Raw genomic sequence first — 22591 nt, 5'->3', positions numbered from 1 at the left:
CAGTGTTGGGCTGGTGGTGGAGCCTGCTTAAGATTCTCTTCCTCTGCCCCTCCCCCCCTTCCTGCTCTTCCTCTATCACATAAATCTTTAAAAATAAATAAATAAATGAAACGCACCAAGTTAGTAAGAGTTCTGGAGATAAGTGCCATGGAGCTATTCTATTACTTTTCTACATCCAAGCAACAGCTGAAGCACTTTGGGTACAAAAAAGGCCAGAGTCACAAGGACCGAGGAAAACAAAGTATTCTTATCTCATTGTATTTTGATTTACCCGTTTGTCTCCACCTTCTAGATTATAAACTCCCTTAGGGCAAGAAGTGTGTAGGCCCAGCTGAGATCTAGAAAATAACTATTTATTGAATGCATGCATAAATTAGCCAAAATCCCTGCCCCAAGGTGCTGATAATCTAGTAAGAAAGGTGTGACACATATAATAAAACATTTTTTTAACCTTGGTCCTGCTGGACCTGTCAGATGGGGAAGGAATACACAATACTTGAAGACTGTTGTTCATAAGTATGGCCAAAGCTTATGAGGTAAGTTTTCTTGGAGAGAAGATCCTACTTCCAAGAACTGTGGGTCATAACGTTTAAGCTATAGTTTATGCTGAGTGAAAGAAGCCAGACCGAAAAAAAAAGTACATATTGTATGATTCCATTATATAAAACCCTGAAATATGCAAACTGGTCTATAGTGACAGAAAGCAGATTAGTGATTGCTAAGGGATGGGAATGGGGAGGAAAAGGAGGAAGGGATTACAAAGGGAGGGAAGAAACCTGTGGGGTGATGAACATGTTTACTGTCTTGATCATCATTTCATGAGTTTATCTACATGTATCAACACATGTCAGATTGTACATTTAAATATATGCAGATTATGCACATCAATTATTCCTCAATAAAGTTTTTTTTTAAAGATCTTATTTATTGATTGATGAGAAACAGAGAGGCAGAGACATAGGCAGAGGGAGAAGCAGGCTCCCTGCTGCAGAAGCAGCCCCGCGTGGGACTCAATCTCGGGACCCAGGGATCACGACCTGAGCCAAAGGCAGATGCTCCACCACTGAGCCACCCAGGTGTCCCATACAGTTATTTTTTAAAAAAGAGGTGCGATGGAGTCCCGCAATAGGGGATCGGAGGGACAAACTTTTTCCTTGGGAGCAGAAAGGTCATATGTGAAAAATAAGTTAGCAAACTATCGCTAAGACTCAAACCTGGGCTTAGCAAAGGAAAAAGAAAAGGCAGAGAGGCGTATAGTAGACCCGGGAACAACGGGCAGCGTTTGGGGAGGTGGGTGGCTGCGCGCTGTCGGTGGGGGACGTCGCTGGGGGGAAAGGATGGAGCCCAAGAGGTCAATCTGGGAAGAGTTCGTTCTGCCCAGAGTCTCAGGGAAGAACGTGACTTGGGGTGAGAAGATGATGTGGCGTTTTGGACGCGGAGACCAAGACCTGTCTCTAAGGCACAGACAAGGGGCGGGGAAAGGGCGCAGGAGAGCGTGGGCAGAGGCCGGTGGGGCCAGCGCGGCGGGAGGCCAGGCCAGCTCGCGGAGCCGAGCCCACGCCGCCGCCCCAGGCCGGAGCCCGGCGGCCCGGAACCTTCCCCCTCCACCGCTGCTCCCTCGAGTTCCATTCCGGGAGCGGAGACGCGCGTCCGGGCGAGTCCCGCGCAGGTATCCGACGGAGAGCCCCGCAGGGGAACCCGGCGCTGGTGGGTGGTGGGCGGTGGGCGGTGGGCGGGGGCGCCTCGCCCGGCGCGTGCGCGCGCGGCGCGCGGGGAGGCGGCCTGGGAGGGAGGGAGCGCGCGCCCTTCACGTGACCCAGCCCGCGGGCGGCGACGCACACGACGCGCCCCTCACGTGGTCTGTCTCCAGCCCCGTCGCCGGCGGAGGCGGGCGCGGGCGCGTCCCTGTGGCCAGTCACCCGGAGGAGTTGGTCGCACAATTATGAAAGACTCAGCTTCTGCTGCTAGCGCCGGAGCTGAGTTAGTTCTGAGAAGGTTTCCCTGGGCTGTCCTCGTCCGGCGGCCTCTGCTGCCGCCTCCGGAGACGCTTCCCGATAGATGGCTACAGGCCGCGGAGGAGGAGGAGGTGGAGTTGCTGCCCTTCCGGAGTCCGCCCCGTGAGGAGAATGGTACTGGACTCACGCAGGCCCCGGCGGGGGAATGGCCCTGGGGCTTGCGGGCGGCGACGGGGGAGGGCCTGCCCGGCCACGGTGCGTCCGGAGCCGTGCTTCCCGGGGCGACGGAGCCCCGAACTGCCTTGAGGCTTCCGGACTCGTCCCGGCGGGACGGGAGTGCAGGAGGCTCGGGGGTGAGGGGCAGGAAGCAGGTAGCAAGTCCGGCGCGACCGCTCGCCGCGGGAATCCCCGCAGCTGAGACCTGGCTCCGGCGAGGGCCCCTCGAGGCGGCCGGGGCGCGAGCCGCGAGTACCTGCGGGAGCCGAGCGGCCGCAGCGCGCCCGCCGCAGCGCTCAGCCTCCGAGCGCCGCATCTCCCGGGAGCGCGTTCTTCCTGGCGCCAGTTGCTGGCAGATAAGGGAGCCAAAGGCTCTGCTCAAGTTCTGCTTGGAAAGGGAAGGAGGGCTGGGAGGGAACAAAAAAGGGATAGAGGACACGGGTTTGGAGCTGTGCCTTGTTTGCTGCGCAGTGGATACTCCACAGGTACGTTTTCCTTTTGGGACCAACAGACGAGGGATTTGACGATACTGACGGTCGGTCTGGTTTCCACTCCTCTTTAGCAAGGATTAAGGACCTTTATTGGGGCGTTGCTGTAGGTACCCAGGCGATGTGCGTCTGGATTTATGTCCAGCTGCCTCGTCCGTGGCCTTAGAGAAGGAGGGTCGGGTCGGTCGTGGTTTAAACCCACGATGCGGAGTGGCGAGAGGGATTCGGTGCATTGCAGCTTTTAATGGAACTTTCTGTTGTTGTCAAGGCCGGGAATCACATTGGAAGATTTCTTACAAAGAAAGCAACTTAGATCGGGGACTTGAGGAGCGGGGAGTGTTTTTCTGGTATCTGAACCTGATAGGTTTCGTGCAAACATCTCTCCCTCTGCTGGAGTCTGGCAGGTTTACTTTTTTATCCAGAAGTTAATTCAAGTGCCACACAAAAGTGAAACCACGAATGTAGTTATACTTTGAATAAATAGCGCACCTTACACTATTTGCCACCTTCTATAGCAATGTAAACTCAATAAAAGCATCATTTAATTTTTTTCCTTGATTTTAAGGAAGGCTTGCCGACACCAGATTTTTAAATTTATTACTTAAATGGGTTTTAAGAGAATCTGTTTTGGGGGGGGAAAAGTTGAATCACAGTGTCTTTTTAGTGGAAAAAGGAAACCATTAATACTGACTCTTCAGTGATGTGTCTAGGGCTTTTCAGCATTTCAGCATTCAGCATTATAACATAGCATATCAGCATTTTGAAAAACATTTTTAGACACCTAGAAAATGGAAATCAAGGTGATTCATCATCTTCAAGCCAGACAACTTTGTTTCTAATGACTTTCTAGTAAAAGTCTATAATTTCTTAGTCTTACTTCAGGTGCTCTTCTTAAATCCAGCCTCTTGATGTTTTGCTGCCTACATGCTTTGAAACCCAACCTTCAAAAATTAAGATATGGTATGAGTTTCTCCTGTTTCTGCTGTCTTTTCATTCATGTCCAGTTTTTTTAATAGCAGATATTCCCCCCCAATATGTTTGTGTACATAAATTGTGCACTATCTGTGGAACACAGTATGAACTCAGTGTTGGTTATACATGCTAACAATCCTGTTGATTCTACAGGGAGAAAATCTCACTCTAAATTATAGGTCAACTCTGTGACCTAAAAGTTCATCAAAACATGTATCTACACTGTATAATTCTTACTGTAAACTTATTTAAAGTGTTTGCTTCTTGAGGGGCACCCAGGTGGCTCAGTTGGTTGAGCGTCTGACTCTTGATTTTGGCTCAAAGACCTGGGTTCAAGCCCTGTGTGGGGCTCCCCACTCAGGGGAGAGTCCGCTTGTCTCCCTCTCTCTGTCCATCCCCAGCTCACACACACTCTCTTTCAAATAAATCCATAAATCTTAAAAAAAAAAAAAAATTGCTTCTGGTAATCAGGTTTTTCTTTGACACTAAAAGAATGCCTACAAAATTTGAAGCTTCAATTAGTCAACCAACCAACCAAAACAAAGCAAAACAAAACAAACCACACCAAAAGCACAAGTTTAAAAACTGGAGTGCAATCAAATTTTGTACAGAACTGTCTACCATGGCTATAGAAATATTTGTTTTACTCATTTGGTATCGCTTATTTAATGTTTAACATATTCTAAGCACTGTGATAGGCATTGGAGTGACAATGTGTAGAAAGTGTTTTCCACTTTCAAACAGCTTACATAGATCTAGTTGTCAGTGGAAGATGCATACATCATAAAACAAACATTAAGTGTCTCTTCTATTGCAGACACTGGTACTTAGTAGTTTTGAAAGGCAGTAAAGGCAAGATAGGCAAATGCCAGAAGGATACTGTGATACTATTGCATAGATTACTTTGAAAATATGGAATAATCAGAGTAAAGAAAGTCTGGGTGGGTTTGCACAAAAGCTGATTGTAGAGGTGAGTCTTACAGTGTCATTAGGATTTGGAATTAATCTGGAAATAGAAGGGACATTGAATTGGTTTTAGTCCAGGGGAACTTGAGCTTTAGAAAAGAAGAACATCCTTAGTTTATTCTGGGAACTACTGTACAAGTACTTTATGTAGTTGGGAACGAGTAGAGTATGGGATGATATGGGATACTGGTGGGAGTATTTCAGAGACAGATAAGAACAAGATGATTTCTCTTCCTTCCTTCCTTCCTTCCCTTCCTCTTTCTTTCTTTCTTTCTTTCTTTCTTTCTTTCTTTCTTTCTTTCTTTCTTTCTTTCTTTCTTTCTTTCTTTCTCTTTCTTTTTCTTCCTCCTTTCCTTTCCTTTCCTTTTTCCCCTTTCCTTTCCTTTCCTTTCCTTTCCTTTTTCTTTTTCTTTCAAGATTTATTGGAGAGAGAGTGCGTGCGCATGCGTGAGGGGAGGGCCGAGGATGGAGAGGGAGAGAATCTCAAACTCCCCTGCTGATTGCAGAGCCTGATGCAGGGCTCTATCTAACAACCCCAAGATCATGTCCTGATCTGAAACCAAGAGTTGGACCCTCAGCCAATTGAGCCACCCAGGCGTTCCAAGGATTATATGTTCTGAGGGCAATGTATGTCATGCAAAGAAGTTTAGATTTCGTACGGAAGATGTTAGGAATCTACTTTAAAAAGCATTATGGAGGGTAAATGGTGTGTGTTTAAATTGAAAAGAGAGACCCATAAGGAGGAGGCTACAGCAAGACTCTGACCAAATATCAAGGGCGTGAAACAAAGTAGTAGAAGGAACAGATTGAGATGTTTAGGAGTTAGAATATTATTCAGAACTTGGTTACTTTTGTGGAGTAAAGTGTGTGTGTGTTGGCAAATGTCAGTTATAAGAACTAGACATAAAAACATGTTATAACTGAAGTCATTAAAATATGCAAATGTAATTCTTAAAAGGCAATACTTAAAATGCACATTTTGGGTTTTGATTTTTAAATGAAGGGCTGTTCAAGTGCAAGCAGTTGCAAAAGTTTGAGAGTTCCACCAATCAGATATTTTTGGCCTTGTGCTCTGATATTCTCTCTCTTTAACATTCTAATATGGGAGATTTCACACATACAGAAATATAATAGAAGAATGAATCATGATACATCCATGACCACTTTGACACTTTGAAATGTGTATTTTGTGTCTTCTGTTATTCCTCCCATTACTCCTCAGATGGAAAACTTAAAAGCAAATCTCAGATATATTTCATTTATAAATACTTCATTGCATATATCTCCAAAAAGACAAGGATTCTTAACACATCTACATTGCTACTAGCACACCTGAAAAATTAGTAATTTTAAATATTATTAAATATTCAGCATATTTTCCTGATTGTTTCATATTTTTTTCAGTTGGTTTATTTAAATCAGGATTCAAAGAATTCCATACAGTATCTGCTAAGTCTTTCAGTCTCTAGTAACCCCTCTTTTTTTGTCTTGTCATTTACTATTTATTTAATGAGAAAAATCAAGATCATTTGCTCTATAGAATTAGCCACAGTTTGGATTTTGTTGGATGCATCCATATAGCATGATGTAACTTGTTTCTCCTCTATTTCCTGTGGTTAATCTAAAGACTTGATCAGATTGTAGTATGATATTTTGGCAAGAGTACTTCACAGGTCGTGGTATGTATCTTGTATTGCATCACATTAAGAAGCACATGCTTTCTGGTTGTTTTTCTTTTTTCTTTTTTCTTTTCTTTCTTTCTTTCTTTATTTTTTTTATGTTGAGATTGACCAGCGGTGGTGTTAGCTGCCTGATGTTTTAGTTGTGAAGTTCTTGGTCAGATATTTACATAATAGTTTTAGTAGTAGCCACTGATTATTGTCATTGATCTATTACTTCATTCTAGGTTTCTCTTTCCCCTTATTTTTTGTTTTTGTTTTGTGTTTTGTTTAGAGAGCATGAGTGGGGGAGAGGGAAAAGGAGAGTCAAACAGACTCCATGTCCAGTGTAGAACCTATGTGGGCTTTGATCATGACCTGAGCGGAAATGAAGAGTTGGACATTAAGTGAGCCACTCAGGCTCCCCTCCTCTTATTTGAGGAACTTTTCAGCATATGATTAAATTTTACAGTTTTTTTTTTTTTTAAGTGACTGCTCCTTAAGTGCGTGCTTTTCTTCTTCTTTTTTTTTTTTTTTTTTAAAGATTTATTTATCTAAGAGACAGTGTGCAGGAGTTGGGTGCAGGAGCAGAGGGAGAGGGAAAGGGAGAGAGGTCCAAACAGGGACCCCTGCTGAGTGTAGAGCTGATGTGGGGCTGGATCCCATGACCCCTGAGTTCATGACCGGAGCTGAAATCAAGAGTCAGATGCTTAAATGATTGAGCCACCAGGGCCATTAAGTGCCTGTTTTAAGTTTGAGTAACTAGAGGTACCCAAATTCAGAATAGTTGAGATTAGTTTAGAATGAGCAATATTTGATTATATGTGGGGATTTGAATTGAATTACTTACGTGAGTTGATATAAAAGTACTTAGGTATATGTCATGTTTAGAAGGAGCTTTGCAACTATTAGATTAGTTTGAATATGGATGAAATATTTGACTTAGAAAATTGGACCTCTTCTGGTTTATCTTTAAAAATGATTGTTTCTGGGGATCCCTGGGTGGAGCAGCGGTTTGGCCCCTGCTTTTGGCCCAGGGCGCGGTCCTGGAGACCCGGGATCGAGTCCCACGTCGGGCTCCCGGTACATGGAGCCTGCTTCTCCCTCTGCCTGTGTCTCTGCCTCTCTCTCTCTCTATCATAAATAAGTTAAAAAAATAAAAAAAAATGATTGTTTCAAATTTGAGTTAAGCTAATACTTTGTTATTTTGTTGATCCTTTGGTCCAGTTCAACTTGGATTTGGAAAATTACTCTGGATCTTTTGGGGGAATCTGTGTTTAGTTTCTTGACTAAAGATTTTAGAACCTTGTTGAAGAAATTTTGGTGTATGGAGGTAAGCAGTTGTTTTGAAGTTGGTAGACCTGGCTCTTCACGTAAGCATCTTTGCCAAATCATACTCTTTGACGAGCACTACTGTTAACGTTCCCTGTAAAAAGCAGATGGTAATCTTTCTTCTACTTGATCTTGGGAGCAATACTAGGACTGAAGTTTGTAAAACACTATTTTTCTCTCCTTGCATCATGAAAACATGTTGATAATTTAACATCTCAACTGTTTAGCTACCAGACTGCTGGAAACCACAACTTGTGGGGAGATCCAGCTCCTCATGGAAAGAAAAAAACTTGAGTTACGCCATTATTGGGAATATAGCAACCTTGAGCCCAGAGTTCACGGATTGAAAATATGTACAAAGTGAAATTTAATAGGTTTAGTTACTGTTTTCCTCTGACAGTTCAGTAGGACATTGAGAATGAACAGAAGGAAAGTTACCTGAGAAGCAGACTATTATTATAAGACTCAAGAAACATTAACCAGACTGGAAAGATAGGGCTATAATTCACCCTTTAGTATGCGAACCATTGGTCTTCCTTGTCTTAGAGAATATAGTATATAATACTAATACCCAGAAGGTACTCTTGATTAATAAGAAAAGTTTGTAATAGGCTTTAGAGAGATTTTTCAAAATATTAGCCAACATGTATTAATATTTAGCTGTGGTCATTGTTTTAAATGCTTTACATATATCATTGCATATTAATACTCTCAAGAAAATTCTGTGAAGTAGATTGTTTTTTCCTCCATTTGTAAGGAACAGAAGCAAAAATCGTTCACCAAAGGTCCTAAAGCCACTAGGTGGATAGAGTAGGTATTAACTCACCAAATTAGGCACTTGGAGAAGGACCTTGATATTGAGAGGCATATATATTTGTGAGATCTAAGATGGCCAGTGTTATGTTAAGTCATTAAAAAAAAGTATTACCCTAAAAAAATTTATATACCATGTTTTCAAATGCTATAAAACTTAGAATTTCCTTTATTACCAAATTTCTATGTAATAATCTTATGATTATTCATAGTTCAGTTATATACGTTGTATTTTGACAAAGTACAGAGACTTACTAGTCAGAGGGGATCCTTAGTAGTTGGAAAAGTCATTTATTAAACTAAGATTTCTGTGATGTGTAGAACTCTTGAATAAAAACTATAGAAACCTAACATGAATGTATCAATAAAGTGTCACATTACTCAGGTTAGAGAATAGGTTGATATGGTTTATTCACAGAATGGAGTCTGCAGTTTTATAATAGAGAATGTCCTAATATTTTCTTTAGATTTCTCTTTTTCAGATTAGCTTCTGTGGCATCATCTGAAAACATACCAGTCATTGAGTTAGATTAATGTAATGGATTCGTTTAATTCAGTGGATTCTGTTGCTTTGGAAAAAAAATACTTTATTGGGTAATAAGGAGCCAGGAAGAAGAGTGAAGAATTTAAATTGTATTATTTGACTGCAGGGATATAACATTTTATTTTATTTTATTTTATTTTATTTTATTTTATTTTATTTATTTTTTTTTTTAAATTTATTTATTCATGATAGTCACACGGAGAGAAAGAGAGAGGCAGAGACACAGGCAGAGGGAGAAGCAGGCTCCAAGCACCGGGAGCCCGATGTGGGATTCGATCCCAGGTCTCCAGGATCGCGCCCTGGGCCAAAGGCAGGCGCCAAACCGCTGCGCCACCCAGGGATCCCCGGATATAACATTTTAAAATAAATGTATAGGGCAGCCAGGGTGGCTCAGCGATTTAGCGCCGCCTTCAGCCCAGGGTGTGATCCTACAGACCCAGGGTTCCAGTCCGTCGGGCTCCCTTCATGGAGCCTGCTTCTCCCCCTGCCTGTGTGTCTGCCTCTGTCTCTGTCTCTGTCTCTCTCTCTCTCTCTGTCTATCATGAATAAATAAATAAAATCTTTAAAAAATAAAAATAAAATAAATGTATATAATTTGAATTATTTGGTAATTTTTGTTATAGAATTCAGATAGATGAAAGTGTGATGATAATATAATAGGCATCCATGTTCCTGCCACGTGGCTTTAGAAATAAAATATTACAGATAAAATTGAAACCTCACATGTACTCCATCAAAATCCCATTCCACTTTCTACTTCTGCAGACATAACTATTATCCTGTTGTTCCTTTGCATGCTTTTGTAGTGTTCTAAATATATATATATATACACACACATGTCTATATAAAGAGAACATATATAATACATAGTGGTTTTGGGTATTTATGTTTTATATATATATGGACTTTTTATGGACTTTGTTGGTTTCACAGAGAGAAGCAGGCTCCATGTAAGGATCCTGATGTAGGACTTGATCCCGGAACTCCAGGATCATGCCCTGAGCCAAAGGCAGATGCTCAACCACTGAGCCACCCTGGTGTCCCCTTTGTTGTTTTTTTTAACCAACATTAAGTTTTGGATATTTATTCATCTTAATAATACATGTAAGGTCTAGCTCATGCCTTTGATTTATTTTTCTTTATCTTTATTTCCATTGAAAATTAACATTTCTTCTACTTCTCTATAAGACAGCCTCATTGGGTTTGCTTAGAGTAGCTTTTTAGCTCACCCTTTTTTACTGCTGTATATTATTCCATTATATGAATATTATTTATTGTCCATTTTACTGTTATTGGGTATTTTGATTATTTTCAGTTTTTTACAAATAATGGTGCAGCATTCTTGTATGTATCATCTTATGTACAAGTGCGAGAATTTTTCTAGGATGCATATATCTGGAAGTAGAACTGCTAAATCATAGGATATGTGCATCCATCTTCAACTTTATAGACATTGTCAAAGTGTTTGTATGGTGTATATTCCCTATAAAGTATATGAGAATCCTCAGTTATTTCAACGTCTTTGCCATACTTCATCGATTGAGTTGTTTTATTTTGCCAGACTCATGAATGTGAAATAGTTTCTCGTTGTTTTAATTTGCCTGTCACTGACTACTAATACTGAATATTTCGGCCTATGGGTTTTGGCTGTGGTTCCCTCCTTTCTGGTGAATTGCCTGTTTATAACCTTTGCTCAGTTTTCTGTTGGATTATCTTCTTATTTATTTACTTGTAGTTCTTTATCCTGAATACTATTCTTGGGGGGGTGGGGTAGTTTATGAGCTGCAAATATTTTCTCCAGCATATAGGTTTTTTTTTTTTAAATATTTTATTTATTTATTCATGAGAGACACAGAGAGAGGCAGAGATATAGGCAGAGGGAGAAGCAGGCTCCTTGCAGGGAGCCCCACGCGGGACTTGATCCCAGACCTCGGGATCACACCCTGAGGCGAAGGCTGACGCTCAACTGCAGAGCCACCCAGGCGTCCTTCCAGTGTATAGCTTTTTGATTTTTCACTTGATTAATGGTACGTGATTTACTTATTTTTAGATTGTTGATGTACATTGGTTTTTAATTTAGTATAATTTATCAGTATTTTCTTGTTTTTTTTCTTTTAAGTTTTATTTATTTAGTAATTTCCATACCGTGGGGCTTGAACTCACAGCCCCAAGGTCAAGATTCTCACATTCTTGCCTGAGTCAGCAGGCATCCCATCATTGTTTTCTTTCTTTTCTTTTCTTTTCTTTTCTTTTCTTTTCTTTTCTTTTCTTTTCTTTTCTTTTCTTTTCTTTTTCTTTTCTTTTCTTCTTTTCCTTTCTTTTCTTTTCTTTTTTTCTTTTCTAAGATTTTATTTATTTATTCATGAGACGCACAGAGAGAGAGGCAGAGACATAGGCAGAGGGAGAAGCAGGCTCCATGCAGGGAGCCCGACAACGTGGGACTCAATCCCTGGTCTCCAGGATCACGCCCTGGGCTACTGGGGCTGCCCCCATCATTGTTTTCTTTATAGCACATGTCTTTTCTTTTCCTGAGGTCATAAAGTTATTCTAATTTTTTTTTTTTGGTAGAAGTTCTTTTAAAAATTTTTTTTAAAGATTTTATTTATTTATTTGAGAGAGAGCAAGACAGCATGAGCAGGGGAGAGGGAGAAGGAGAAACAACAGACTCCCTACTGAGCAGAGAGCCCAACACCAGGCTCAATTCCAGGACAATGAGATCATGACATGAGCCAAAGGCAGATGCTTAACCTGCTGAGCCACCCAGGCACCCCATTTTTTGTAGAAATTTTAAAGTTTGGCTTTATACATTTCAACTTTAATCCATCTAGTATTCATTTTTGGATGTAGTGTAATAGTTCATATACAAAGAGTAAATAAATAATTCATATTTTCTCCTGATTTGTATTGCTTTCTCCATCACACACCAAGTGTCCTTAAAGGCAAGTTTCTGTTTCCAAGTGAATTATGCCATTGTTCTGTTTGTTAGTTCAGTTACTTAGTATCTTAGGGTCCTAGGTATGGCATAATGCAACTGCACACACTTTTCTTCCCCTCCACCCCGTTTTTTTAAGATTTTATTTATTCATGAGAGGCACAGAGAGAGAGGCAGAGACATAGGCAGAGGGAGAAGCAGGCTCCATGCAGGGAGCCCGATGTGGGACAAAATCCTGGGACTCCAAGATCACGCCCTGGGCTGAAGGCAGACACTTAACCGCTAAGCCACCCACACATCTCCACACACTTTTCTTTATCAAATTATTTTCTATCCCACAAATCAAGGGCAATATTGGGGTGTTACACAACCAAGGTAGCAATATCCATGAGGTCACCAGGAAAGCAAAACAGAAAATAAGGTTGGATGTAGTTGGACTCTCTTTACAAACATAGTTATGGTATGAATTTGATTCAGTTTAATTTTTTAAAACATAAAATTTGACTTATTTCACAGAGGCTTTTCTTTTTTTTTGGGGGGGGGGTCGTTTATTTATTCATTCATGAGAGAGAGAGAGAGAGAGGCAGAGACATAGGCAGAGGGAGAAGCAGGCTCCACACAGGGAGTCTGGTGCTTGACTTGATCCTGGTACTCTGGGATCATACCCTGAGGCGAAGGCAGATGCCCAATTGCTGAGCCACCCAGGCATCCCTCCACAGAGGCTTTTCAATAGTGTCTTTAAGACCCTCTCAGAGGGTTCACATCTGAATTATCAACAGTTCCTAATTACTAGTTAAATAGTTGGCAGCTAATTAAGAGAAAGAACAAAACTCTAAAGTAAGGGCCTGTAAGAGTGCCAGAAGGTCAAATGAGTTGGTCTGTGCCAGAGGAAGTCAGAGTGCCAGTCTGTTTCAGCATTTTGCTTTGGGCTAGTCTTAATTTTTGTCGCTGTCTGTGCCACTGTTGGCAGGTGTATTGACCTATGTACAAATTTTTCACATAAGTCAAAATATCTATGTTTGTAATTTCATTTAATTTTTTAAAATATTTTATTTATTTGAGGGGAGGGCAGAAGGAAAGGGCAAGAGTCTCAAGCTGGCTCCATGGTAAGCATGGATCCTAGTGTGGGCTGCTTCTCATAATCCTGTGATCACAGTCTGAGCCAAAACCAAGAGTTAGACACAACTGACTATGTCACCCAGATGCCTTTGTCAATTTTTTAAGTATATACATTTTATTAATATACAGACTCCTTTTTGATTTTTCTTTTCCTTTTGAGTATGTGTCACATTTTCCTGTTTTTTAAGTCTAGTAGTTTTGAATTGTATTATAGACACTGAATATCATATATATATATATGGATATCTTATAAACTCTGCATTCTGTTATAGTTCTCTGAAGACTTGATTTTTCTTAACGGAGTTGTTAGGAACTCAGTGTTTATGTTGCCCCCGATTTATTTATTTATTTTTTTTTAAAGATTTTAACTATTTATTTGACAGAGAGTGAATGAGCACAAATGGGAAGTGGCAGGCAGAGAGTGAGGAAGACACGGGCTCTCAACTGAGCAGAAAGCCCGACATGGGGTTCCATCCCAGGACTCTGGGATCGCAACTCTAGCCGAAGGGAGACACTCAACTGACTAGCCACCCAGGTGCCCCAATGCCCCCGAATTCTTTGTTGAAGCCCTAACCTCCAGTGTGATGGCACTTGGAGTTGGGGGTCTTTGGGAGGTAATTAGGTTAGATGGTCATGGGGGTAGGGCCCTTATAAAAAGAAACAACAGAGAGCTTGTTCTCTCTACTGTGTGAATACGGTAAGACAGCTATCTGCAACCCAAGGAGAGAGCTTTTACCAGACGCTGACTCTTGGCACATTCATCTTGGATTATAGTTTCTGTAACTAAAAAAAGTAAATGTTGGTTGTTTAAGCCACCTAGCTTATGGTATATGTTATGGCAGTCAGAGCAGACTAGGATAGTAGTTGATTCACTTGACTATAATAAAATTCCATACTCTTGTCTCTTGTGGGTAGCAAAAGTGTCTGTTCAGTTATTTTATTCTTAATTGGACTGCCATATGTACATACTTTATGGGTCTGCTAGAGATTTGAGCAGAGTTAATATGCAGTATTTAGGATACCCTTTATGTGACTTTCTCCTTTAAAGAAAGGCCTTTTCCCATCCCTTTATAGCTGCTTTGTCACCTTGGACTTTGTATTTTGGTTTTTTAAGCCAGTAAGACTGGGATTTCTGTTGAAGTTTTTAGTTGTTCAGTAGTGTGGAGCAGTATTGTTATCAGGCAAAAAGCCTTAAAAAATGAGAAACTCATCTAGTTCTGTTCTTTAATTAAAAGTATAGACGCCAGTCAATTTCTGCCTGCTTTTTGTCTTTAGTATGGTTAATTAGTTTTTTGTTATTTTATTTTATTTTATTTTATTTATTTTATTTTTTAAGATTTTATTTGTTTATTCATGAGAGAGAGAGAGGCAGAGACACAGGCAGAGGGAGAAGTAGGCTCCATGTAGGGAGCCCAACGCGGGACCTGATCCCGGGTCTCCAGGTTCATGCCCTGGGCCAAAGGTGACACCAAACTGCTGAGCCACCCAGGCTTCCCTTTGTTTTTATTTTGTCCGGAGTTTATGGTGGGTTATCTGTGGGAGGGTTAGTCTAGTAGAACCAACATAGCTGGCAGCTCCTTTCTAATTCTAATATGTAGACTCTTAGTATTCAGTTGTAAAAGTAGACTGATTTTCACATTACCTTGAAATAGAATTTTTAAAGCAATTTTTAATTCCCCCCCCCCTAATTTTTTGTCATTAGCATCTAGGCAGGAAGGATATGCTGGTACTGACTTATGGAAAGAATAAAGTATGTTAGAAAGTTTATTTATAATATATGTGCACCTTATTGCTGAAAGACAGAATATGGAATTTTGAAGCATTATTGAGATTTGACAATGTCTCAGGCATTATGCTGAAGCACCTTCCATGGATCATTTCGTTTTATCTTTAGAGCAACATTGTAAGGTAAGTATTATTATTAGTTCAAAAGGTCAGAAACTTGCTTAAGATTGCATGAATAGCACGAAGCTATAGTTCTAACAGGTTACTCTGACTCCAGAATTTCACTGGAGACCACAGAGGGATCTTCAAGTTTCAATTTCACTGAAGACCACAGAGGGATCTTTAAGTTTCTTTCTAGGACTGGGGTGTCTGTGTGGCTCACTCAGTTAAGCATTGGACTCATGATTTCAATTCAGGCCATGATTTCAAGGTTGTGAGATTTGTCCTGCATGGGCTGAGGCCTGCTTAAGATTCTCTATCCCTCTCCCTCTGCCCTGCCCACTCACTTGCTCTTTCTATCGCCTCCTCTCTCCAAATAAATAAATAAAGCCTTTTTAAAAAAGTTTCTTTCTAGTGCTAACATTCTGTGATTATAGTTAGTTTTTACTTTACCTGACTTTAAATTTTGGAATTTAGAGGTTTGTGTTTGTAGTGTGCCACCTCTTGGTAAAATTCAGTAATGGCAGCTGATGAAAAGGAAGAAGAGAAGTATAAAGTTAGGAATTGATATATGTGTTTAGAATCTAGGGCACATTTCATTGGGTATCTGATGGCAGAGCAGAAACTCAGAATTTCAGAAATTGCAGAATCTATCATTGAGAAGGATTTATAACCCTCACCTGGGGTATATGACTATTAGGTGTATGAAGCCAATCTCTAATGTAATAAATGAGGGCCGTGAACAATAATGCTCCGTGAGGGAGAATACATTTAAATTTTGATAGCTATACAAAGTAAAAGGCCCTTGATATAGACAAAATTGGTGAATATTTAAGGTAGAGGAAACCATAAGTGATAGTCTTGAAACATGATAATGTTATTTATGTCTCTGTAGGCACAGAATTTGGTAAAAAATTGTGGGCATCAAGAGTGATACAATTTAAGTTATTTAGGAAACCGTTTCACTGAAGTTTTTGGATGGATTTGCCAGTTAGAAACTATTATGGAAGAGCTGAGGTTGTGAAGGGATAGTACTGACTGTTTAGAAGAAGAATAATAAAATAAGACTTTTTGGGAGCAAGATTTATACTAGATCTTGAAATGCAACAGCATACCTGTCTTAAATAGTTATATATTTTATCATAAAATACTCAAAAAACGAATATTTATTTATTTATAAAATTTTTAAAGTTTTTTTTTTTTTTTTTTTGTAAAGATTTTATTTTTTCATGAGAGAGACACACAGAGAGAGAGAGAGAGGCAGAGACACAGACAGAGGGAGAAGCAGGCTCCATGCAGGGAGCCCAACACAGGACTCAATCCTGGGTCTCCAGGATCAGGCCCTGGGCTGAAGGCGGCGCTAAACCGCTGAGCCACCAGGGCTGCCCAAAAAATGAATAAAGTGACTAATGTGTTGTAGGTTGATGGTGATTGGAAAAGGCCATTATTTCTGGAGAAAAGCTAGACATATGTACTCAAAACACTAGATTTTTTGCTCAGCAGTGTTTTGATTTTATTGTTATATAAAAATTTGAATGCTTTTTTGGGGGAGTGGGCAGGGGCAGCACAGAACTTGATGTGGGGCTTGATCTTATGACCTCTGAGTTTATGACCTGAGCCAAAATCAAGAGTCAAATGCTTGGGCACCTGGGTGGCTCAGTGGTTGAGCATCTGCCTTTGGTTCAGGTCATTATCCTGGGGTCCTGGGATGGAGTCCCACAACAGGCTCCCCACAGAGAGCTTTCTGCTCCCTTTGCCTATGTCTCTGCCTCTCTCATGAATAAATAAAGTCTTAAAAAAAAAAAAGAAGTCAAATGCTTAACTGACTGATCCACCCAGGCACCCTTTAAATGCTTTTTCTATTGAAATTTCTGCAGGAAAAGTAACTTTGTTAATGAACATCTAAAATTCTTTAGCCCTACCCTTTTTTCCTTCCTCATTGAAAAGCCACTCGTAATACAAGGATCTACTGGGATTGTAGAACTGGGTAGAAGTATATTAGTGTTGAAGACACAGTAAGGGCTTGGCACATGGCTTGTTGGATTGAATTGACTCAGTAGGAACAGGAAAGAGCCATTATTTTAGTGGGATTCAGAGCATGGGTATACCATGCCATGTGGGCCAAATCTGGCCAAGGCCTGTTTTGTATGACTTTAAGTTAAGAATGGTTCTTTTATTTTTTAAAGGGTTTTTAAAAAAGAAAACAAAAAATATGTGACAGAGATGGTATATGGTCCAAAAAGCCTAAAACATTTACCATCATTATTTGCTGATCCCTCATTTAGAGGATAGCCATACTTCTTCAGTATGAAATTGAAGGAAGCATCAGTTTAGTGGAGAGCTGTTCATTTGGGACCGGATAAATTGTGCATGTTGTTGAAGAATAATGATAGAGGTGATTTGAAGAAAGGAGAAACCAGGACTATATTAATAATCATTCTATAGTCGTTATTGTCTTCTTTTTAAATAAGATATCATGCTAAACTAAAGGTTTTGGAAATTATCTCTTCTATCCATTCCTTTACTAGTCCAAGAGCCCATTGCCTCTCCCTCAAATACTGGTGGCTCTGGTTTACTTTTACTTGTTCCCCTTCCAGTTAATCTTCTTAATGAGAGCTTATTATTTTTTAAGATTTTATTTTGAGAGAGAGAGAAAATGAGGGGGAGGGGCCTTGGGAGAGGGAGAAGCAGAGCAGGGAGCCCAATATGGGGCTTGACCCCAGGATGCCCAGGATCATGACCTGAGCCAAAGGCAGATGCTTAACAGACTGAGCCATCCAGGTGCCCCATCTCTGATTATTTATATTAAATGCTACTTGGGATTTCTTTATTTTTTCATATATAACTATCTCCTAAATTAAAATGTCTGTGAAAAAAATTTTTTTAAGATTTTATTTATTCATGAGAGACACACAGAGAGGCAGAGACACAGGCAGAGAGAGAAGCAGGCTCCCTGTGTGGGGGGGCACTCCAGAATCACGCCCTGGGGCAAAGGCAGGCTTTCAACCCCTGAGCCACCCAGGCGTCCCTGTGAAAATATTTTTTATATTTAGTAGAAAGGCATAAGCTGTGAAAAGTATATGCCTGTGATTCATGTTTAGGAGTATTTCAGTGAATAGATATCCACAAAGTTTTGCAAACCAGCATTTAGTCTTAAACTGGGTCATTAGTTCATTGCTGTAGAGCAAGCAGTCTTTTTGGAATCTATTGATTAATTCCTCCATCCCTATACCAACCCTGTTTGAACAACTATAGCTAGAGTTGCTTCAGGCAGGCTGCAGCTAAGGAGCAGAATAGGGGAGAAACTAATACTAGTTAGCAATAGTTAGTAACTAACAATACCTTTTAGGAGAAGTATGTTAGCCCTTTTTTCCCCCCATGTTCAGAAAATTATATTCAGAGTGATCAATCACATAGGAATTCCCTCTTTAAAGTTATTAATGCATTTCTACTCAGTGGCTTATTTTTTTTTTTAATTTTTATTTAATTATGAGAGAGAGAGAGAGAGAGGCAGAGACACAGGCAGAGGGAGACACAGGCTCCATGCACCGGGAGCCCAACGTGGGATTCGATCCCGGGTCTCCAGGATCGCACCCTGGGCCAAAGGCAGGCGCTAAACTGCTGCGCCACCCAGGGATCCCCTACTCAGTGGCTTATTTAAAGCATATCATCAAGTGATCTTGAAATACTTATCTTACATTTCTCTTACAAAGTCAGCAGAGGCTTTGAAGTCAGGGCAAACTATTAGCTGTGTGACTTTAGACAATTCTCTGACTTCTATGTCTAGCTAGTCTGCATGTATAATGTGGGAATACTAATAGTATCTAAATTGTAGGATTACTGAGAGCATAGGATGAGTTAATGCATATAAAATATTTAGAACGTTGCCTGACAAACACACTACTGTTTAAAATTATCTTTTTGCACTTTGGGCAAAGGGTTTATGAAAGATACAAAAGAGTTGCACTTTTAGGAGACATCTGTTATGTGACATATGGTTAAATTATTTATGAATTGGGATATCTAGTATAAATATTTACCTGGGATAAATAAATACCTAGTAATAGAGAAATCACAGCTTTGGTTTCCCTTTGTGCAGTGGTTCCTGAAACTTGGCATTTTCCTTGTGGGGACCTTGGAATCTGTGAAGTAGTTAGAAGAGATAATTGGCTTTGGGGTTTATGAGGCAAGGGCAGATCCTGTACCTACACGTTATGTATCTTATCACCTTGCACTTAAGTTGCATGGTTGATCTAGGGATTCCCACCAAAGGGGAATAGTCAGTGCTGCTTTGTTGGCAACCTGTGATCCCAGTCTGTTTCTCTAAGAGACCATGCCAAGTGTAGCCTATGGTATTATGGGAGTCTTTATCTCTATTTGAGCCTAGGAAGGCACCCTCACCCTCTTCATGGGTTTGTTCTCCTTTGACCTTCATTTGTTATACAAAACAATTCTCAACAACCACTATCTGGGGTGCCTGGCTTGGCTTAGTTGGAAAAGCATGGGATTCTTGATCTGGAGGTCTTGAGTTGGAGCCCCATGCTGCTTGTAGAGATTACTCAAAACAAAACAACAAAAAAAATAAAACAACCACTGTCTTCCTGGAGTTTGCATTTGAAAACATATGCCTTGGGGATCCCTGGGTGGCTCAGCGGTTTGGTGCCTGCCTTTTGCCCAGGGCGTTATCCTGGAGACCCGGGATCGAGTCCCACGTCAGGCTCATGTCAGGCTCCTGGTGTGGAGTCTGCTTCTCCCTCCTCCTGTGTCTCTGCCCCCCACCCCCTGCCTATCATAAATAAATAAACAAACAAACAAACAAATAAATCTTTAAAAAAAAGAAAACATGCTCAAGGTGTTTTATAAACTCGTAACTGTAATAGAAGATAATTTCTGGAATATTCTATCTCTTACTCTAAATTAAGTGTAGTTAAAGTTTTTTTTTCTTTATTTTCATTTTGGGTTTCAGAATCAGCAGATTGGTGTTTTTCATCAATTCTGGGAAATTCTTAGCATCTCTTTAAACATTGCCTTTGCCAATTCTTTCCCTTTTCTTCTCTGGAGGTCTGGTTAAACATACATATATTTGACCTGTTACTCTGTTGTACTTGTTTCTTAACAACCTTCCCCTGCCTTTTTAAACAGCTTTATTGTTGTTTAATGCACATACTCTAAAATTTCCCCATGGTAAGTACACAAGTTTGATGTGTGTGTGTGTGTGTGTGTGTGTGTGTGTGTGTGTTATAAACATTTTATTTATTTATTTATTTATTTATTTATTTATTTATTTATTTGAGAGAGTGAACATGAGCAGGGTGAGTTGGTGGGGGAGCAGAGGGAGAGAGAGAAGCAGATTCCCCCACTGAGCAGAGGGAGCCCAGTGGCGCTGGGTACTAGGAGCCTGGGATCATGACCTGAGCCAAAGGCAGACACTTAACCGACTGGGTCACCCAGGCATCCCTTGATAGTTTTTAATAAATTTATTTAGTTTTATAACCACCACAATACAGTTTTAGAACATTTCTGCCCTCTCACAAAGTTCCATTATGTTTAAGTTTATCACTGTTCTTACTTCAGCTCTAGGCATTTACTAAACTTACTATGTGGTTTTGTCTTTCTAGAAATTTCATATAAATGCAATTATGTAATCTTATGTGCCTGGCTTTTTTTTTACTTAAATGTTTTGAGGTGTAGCATGTTGCATGTTATCCTTAGCTTGTCCCCCTTGTTGTTATAAGTAGTACCATTATATGGATATTTGATTTTGTTGACTGTTAACAAATTTTGCTTCTCTGAACATTCAAATACAAATCTTTTTGTGGACATGTTTTCATTTTTCTTGGGAAGATACTTTGGAGTAGAATTGTTGGATGATATGTAAGTTTATGTTTAACTTTTTAATAAATGACCAAACTTTTCCTATATTATCTGTATCTGAATGACTAATGATCAAGCAGTAAGTATATAGCAATAAGTACAGTCATTAACCTGCCTTTTTTTTTTTTGCAAACTGTTTCCAATTTGTCTAAGAGATGCAATGTTTAAATAATAAATCACAGTATAATTTCAGTACTACTCCTGAATTCTGTGTTTTTAAATAATAACATAATGAAAATTTGATGAGTTTCAAACAGCAGTAGGTTATGTTGGTCTTGGTAGAAATTCAGCCTCACATCATCATGTGTCAGAGCAGCACTACCAAATGATATTTTTTTTCAAGTTACACGCAGAAGTCATAGGAAATGTCTTGTCTTTTTAGGTTACAAGTGCTGTGCCTTAGCATCAGTGTATGGTTGTGGAGAGGGAGAAGGGCCTAGGATAGGAATAATATACTAGCAATTTAATTGACATGGCCAGATCTTTTGGTTCTCAGGACAGTGCTCTAAATGTGATCCTGGGGATGATGGTTTTATTACTCTATGGTTCTATAGAGGAGTGAGGGGTCATGGTGGAAATTGCATATTTAAATAGTGTAAGCTTCATTAAGAAGGTGACGTTTGCTCAAAGAGTTGAAGGAGCTCATAGAGTCGATGTAATGAGGCAGGATGCAGAGATTCAGAGCACTAGGACCTTAAAGGTTATTGACTTTGGCTTTTATAAAACTCTTGGGTAAAATGTGTAGGTATTGGAGAGTCCTGAGTGGAGAAGTGACAAAATGACATATTTTAAAAGATTTTATTTATTTTGGAGAGAGAGTGGAGGAGGGGCAGAGAGTGGGGGGGAGAGAGTCTTAAGCAGACTGTCCTGAGCGCAGAACCTGATGAGCTTGATCTCACAACCCTGAGATCATGATCTGAGCTAAAACCAAGAGTTGGAGGCTTAAGCAACTGCACCATCCCAGCATCTCTGATGATATTTTAAAAATATTACTTCATCCTTCTTGATGAATAGACTGTAAAGTGACAAAGGTAACAGGAGTGGATACTGGTAAGCCAGGTAAGAGGCGATGATGGCTTGGATCAGAATAGTAGCAGTGGAGGTGTGAGAAGTGGCTGGATTCTGGGTGTGTTTTGAAGGCAAGCTGACAGGTTTTGCTCATGGGGCTATATATGAAGTAGATAAAAAGGAAATTAAGAATGTTGGTAAGATTTTTGCCTTAAAAAAATAGAACTGGAAGAATACAGTTGGTATTTACTGAGATGGGGAAAACTAAGAAATGAGTGGATGAAATGTGAATTCAGTTTTAGGCCATCTTAAGCTTATGATGCCTGTTGGACATCAAAATGAAGCTGTTGAGTAGGCAAGTGGAGAGCATGGAGTTTAGGGAAGGATCTAGTGTGGAAATATAAATTTGGGAGTCATCCAGTGTATTGTGATAAACTGGGTGTGAGCACTGAAAGAATGAATACATTTGGGGTAAAAAAGGCCAAAGTCTGAATGCATGTAATTGGAAAAAAGAAGTCCCAAAGATTGGGAAGAAGAGGGCTGCATGGGTGGCTCAATCAGTTAAATGTCTGTCTTCAGCTCAGGTCGTGATCTCGGGGTCTTGGGATGAAGCCCTACATTGGGAGGGCTCCTACTTTTCCCTCTCACTCTGCAGCTATCCCTTGTGTGCACTCTGTCTCTCTGTCAAATAAATAAATAAAATCTCTGAAGAAACAAAACATTGGGGAGAAGAGGGGAAGAATCAACAAGGGAGATAAAAGGAGTGACCAGTGAAGAGAAGACCAAACTTAACTATTGAAGATGTTTTAAGAAAATGGGAGTGATCAACT

The 22591-nt window shown here is 40.3% G+C and overlaps 1 protein-coding gene across 3 annotated transcripts in view; it reads left to right on the top strand.

Annotated features, from left to right (window-relative positions):
* The first annotated feature begins 1855 nt into the window (after window positions 1-1855).
* Window positions 1856-22591, top strand: part of TRPM7 (transient receptor potential cation channel subfamily M member 7) — a 114507-nt gene continuing 93771 nt past the window's right edge. For all 3 annotated transcript variants that reach the window (XM_038580409.1, XM_038580408.1, XM_038580410.1), the window contains exon 1: window positions 1856-2129. In XM_038580409.1, coding sequence (XP_038436337.1) covers window positions 2127-2129 — 3 coding nt within the window. In that variant the 5' untranslated portion in view covers window positions 1856-2126. The remainder of the gene's footprint in view (window positions 2130-22591) is intronic.

This window comes from Canis lupus, chromosome 30 (genome assembly GCF_011100685.1).
Source record: "Canis lupus familiaris isolate Mischka breed German Shepherd chromosome 30, alternate assembly UU_Cfam_GSD_1.0, whole genome shotgun sequence".
NCBI lineage: Eukaryota > Metazoa > Chordata > Mammalia > Carnivora > Canidae > Canis > Canis lupus.
This window is presented reverse-complemented; position numbering and strand designations above follow the sequence as displayed.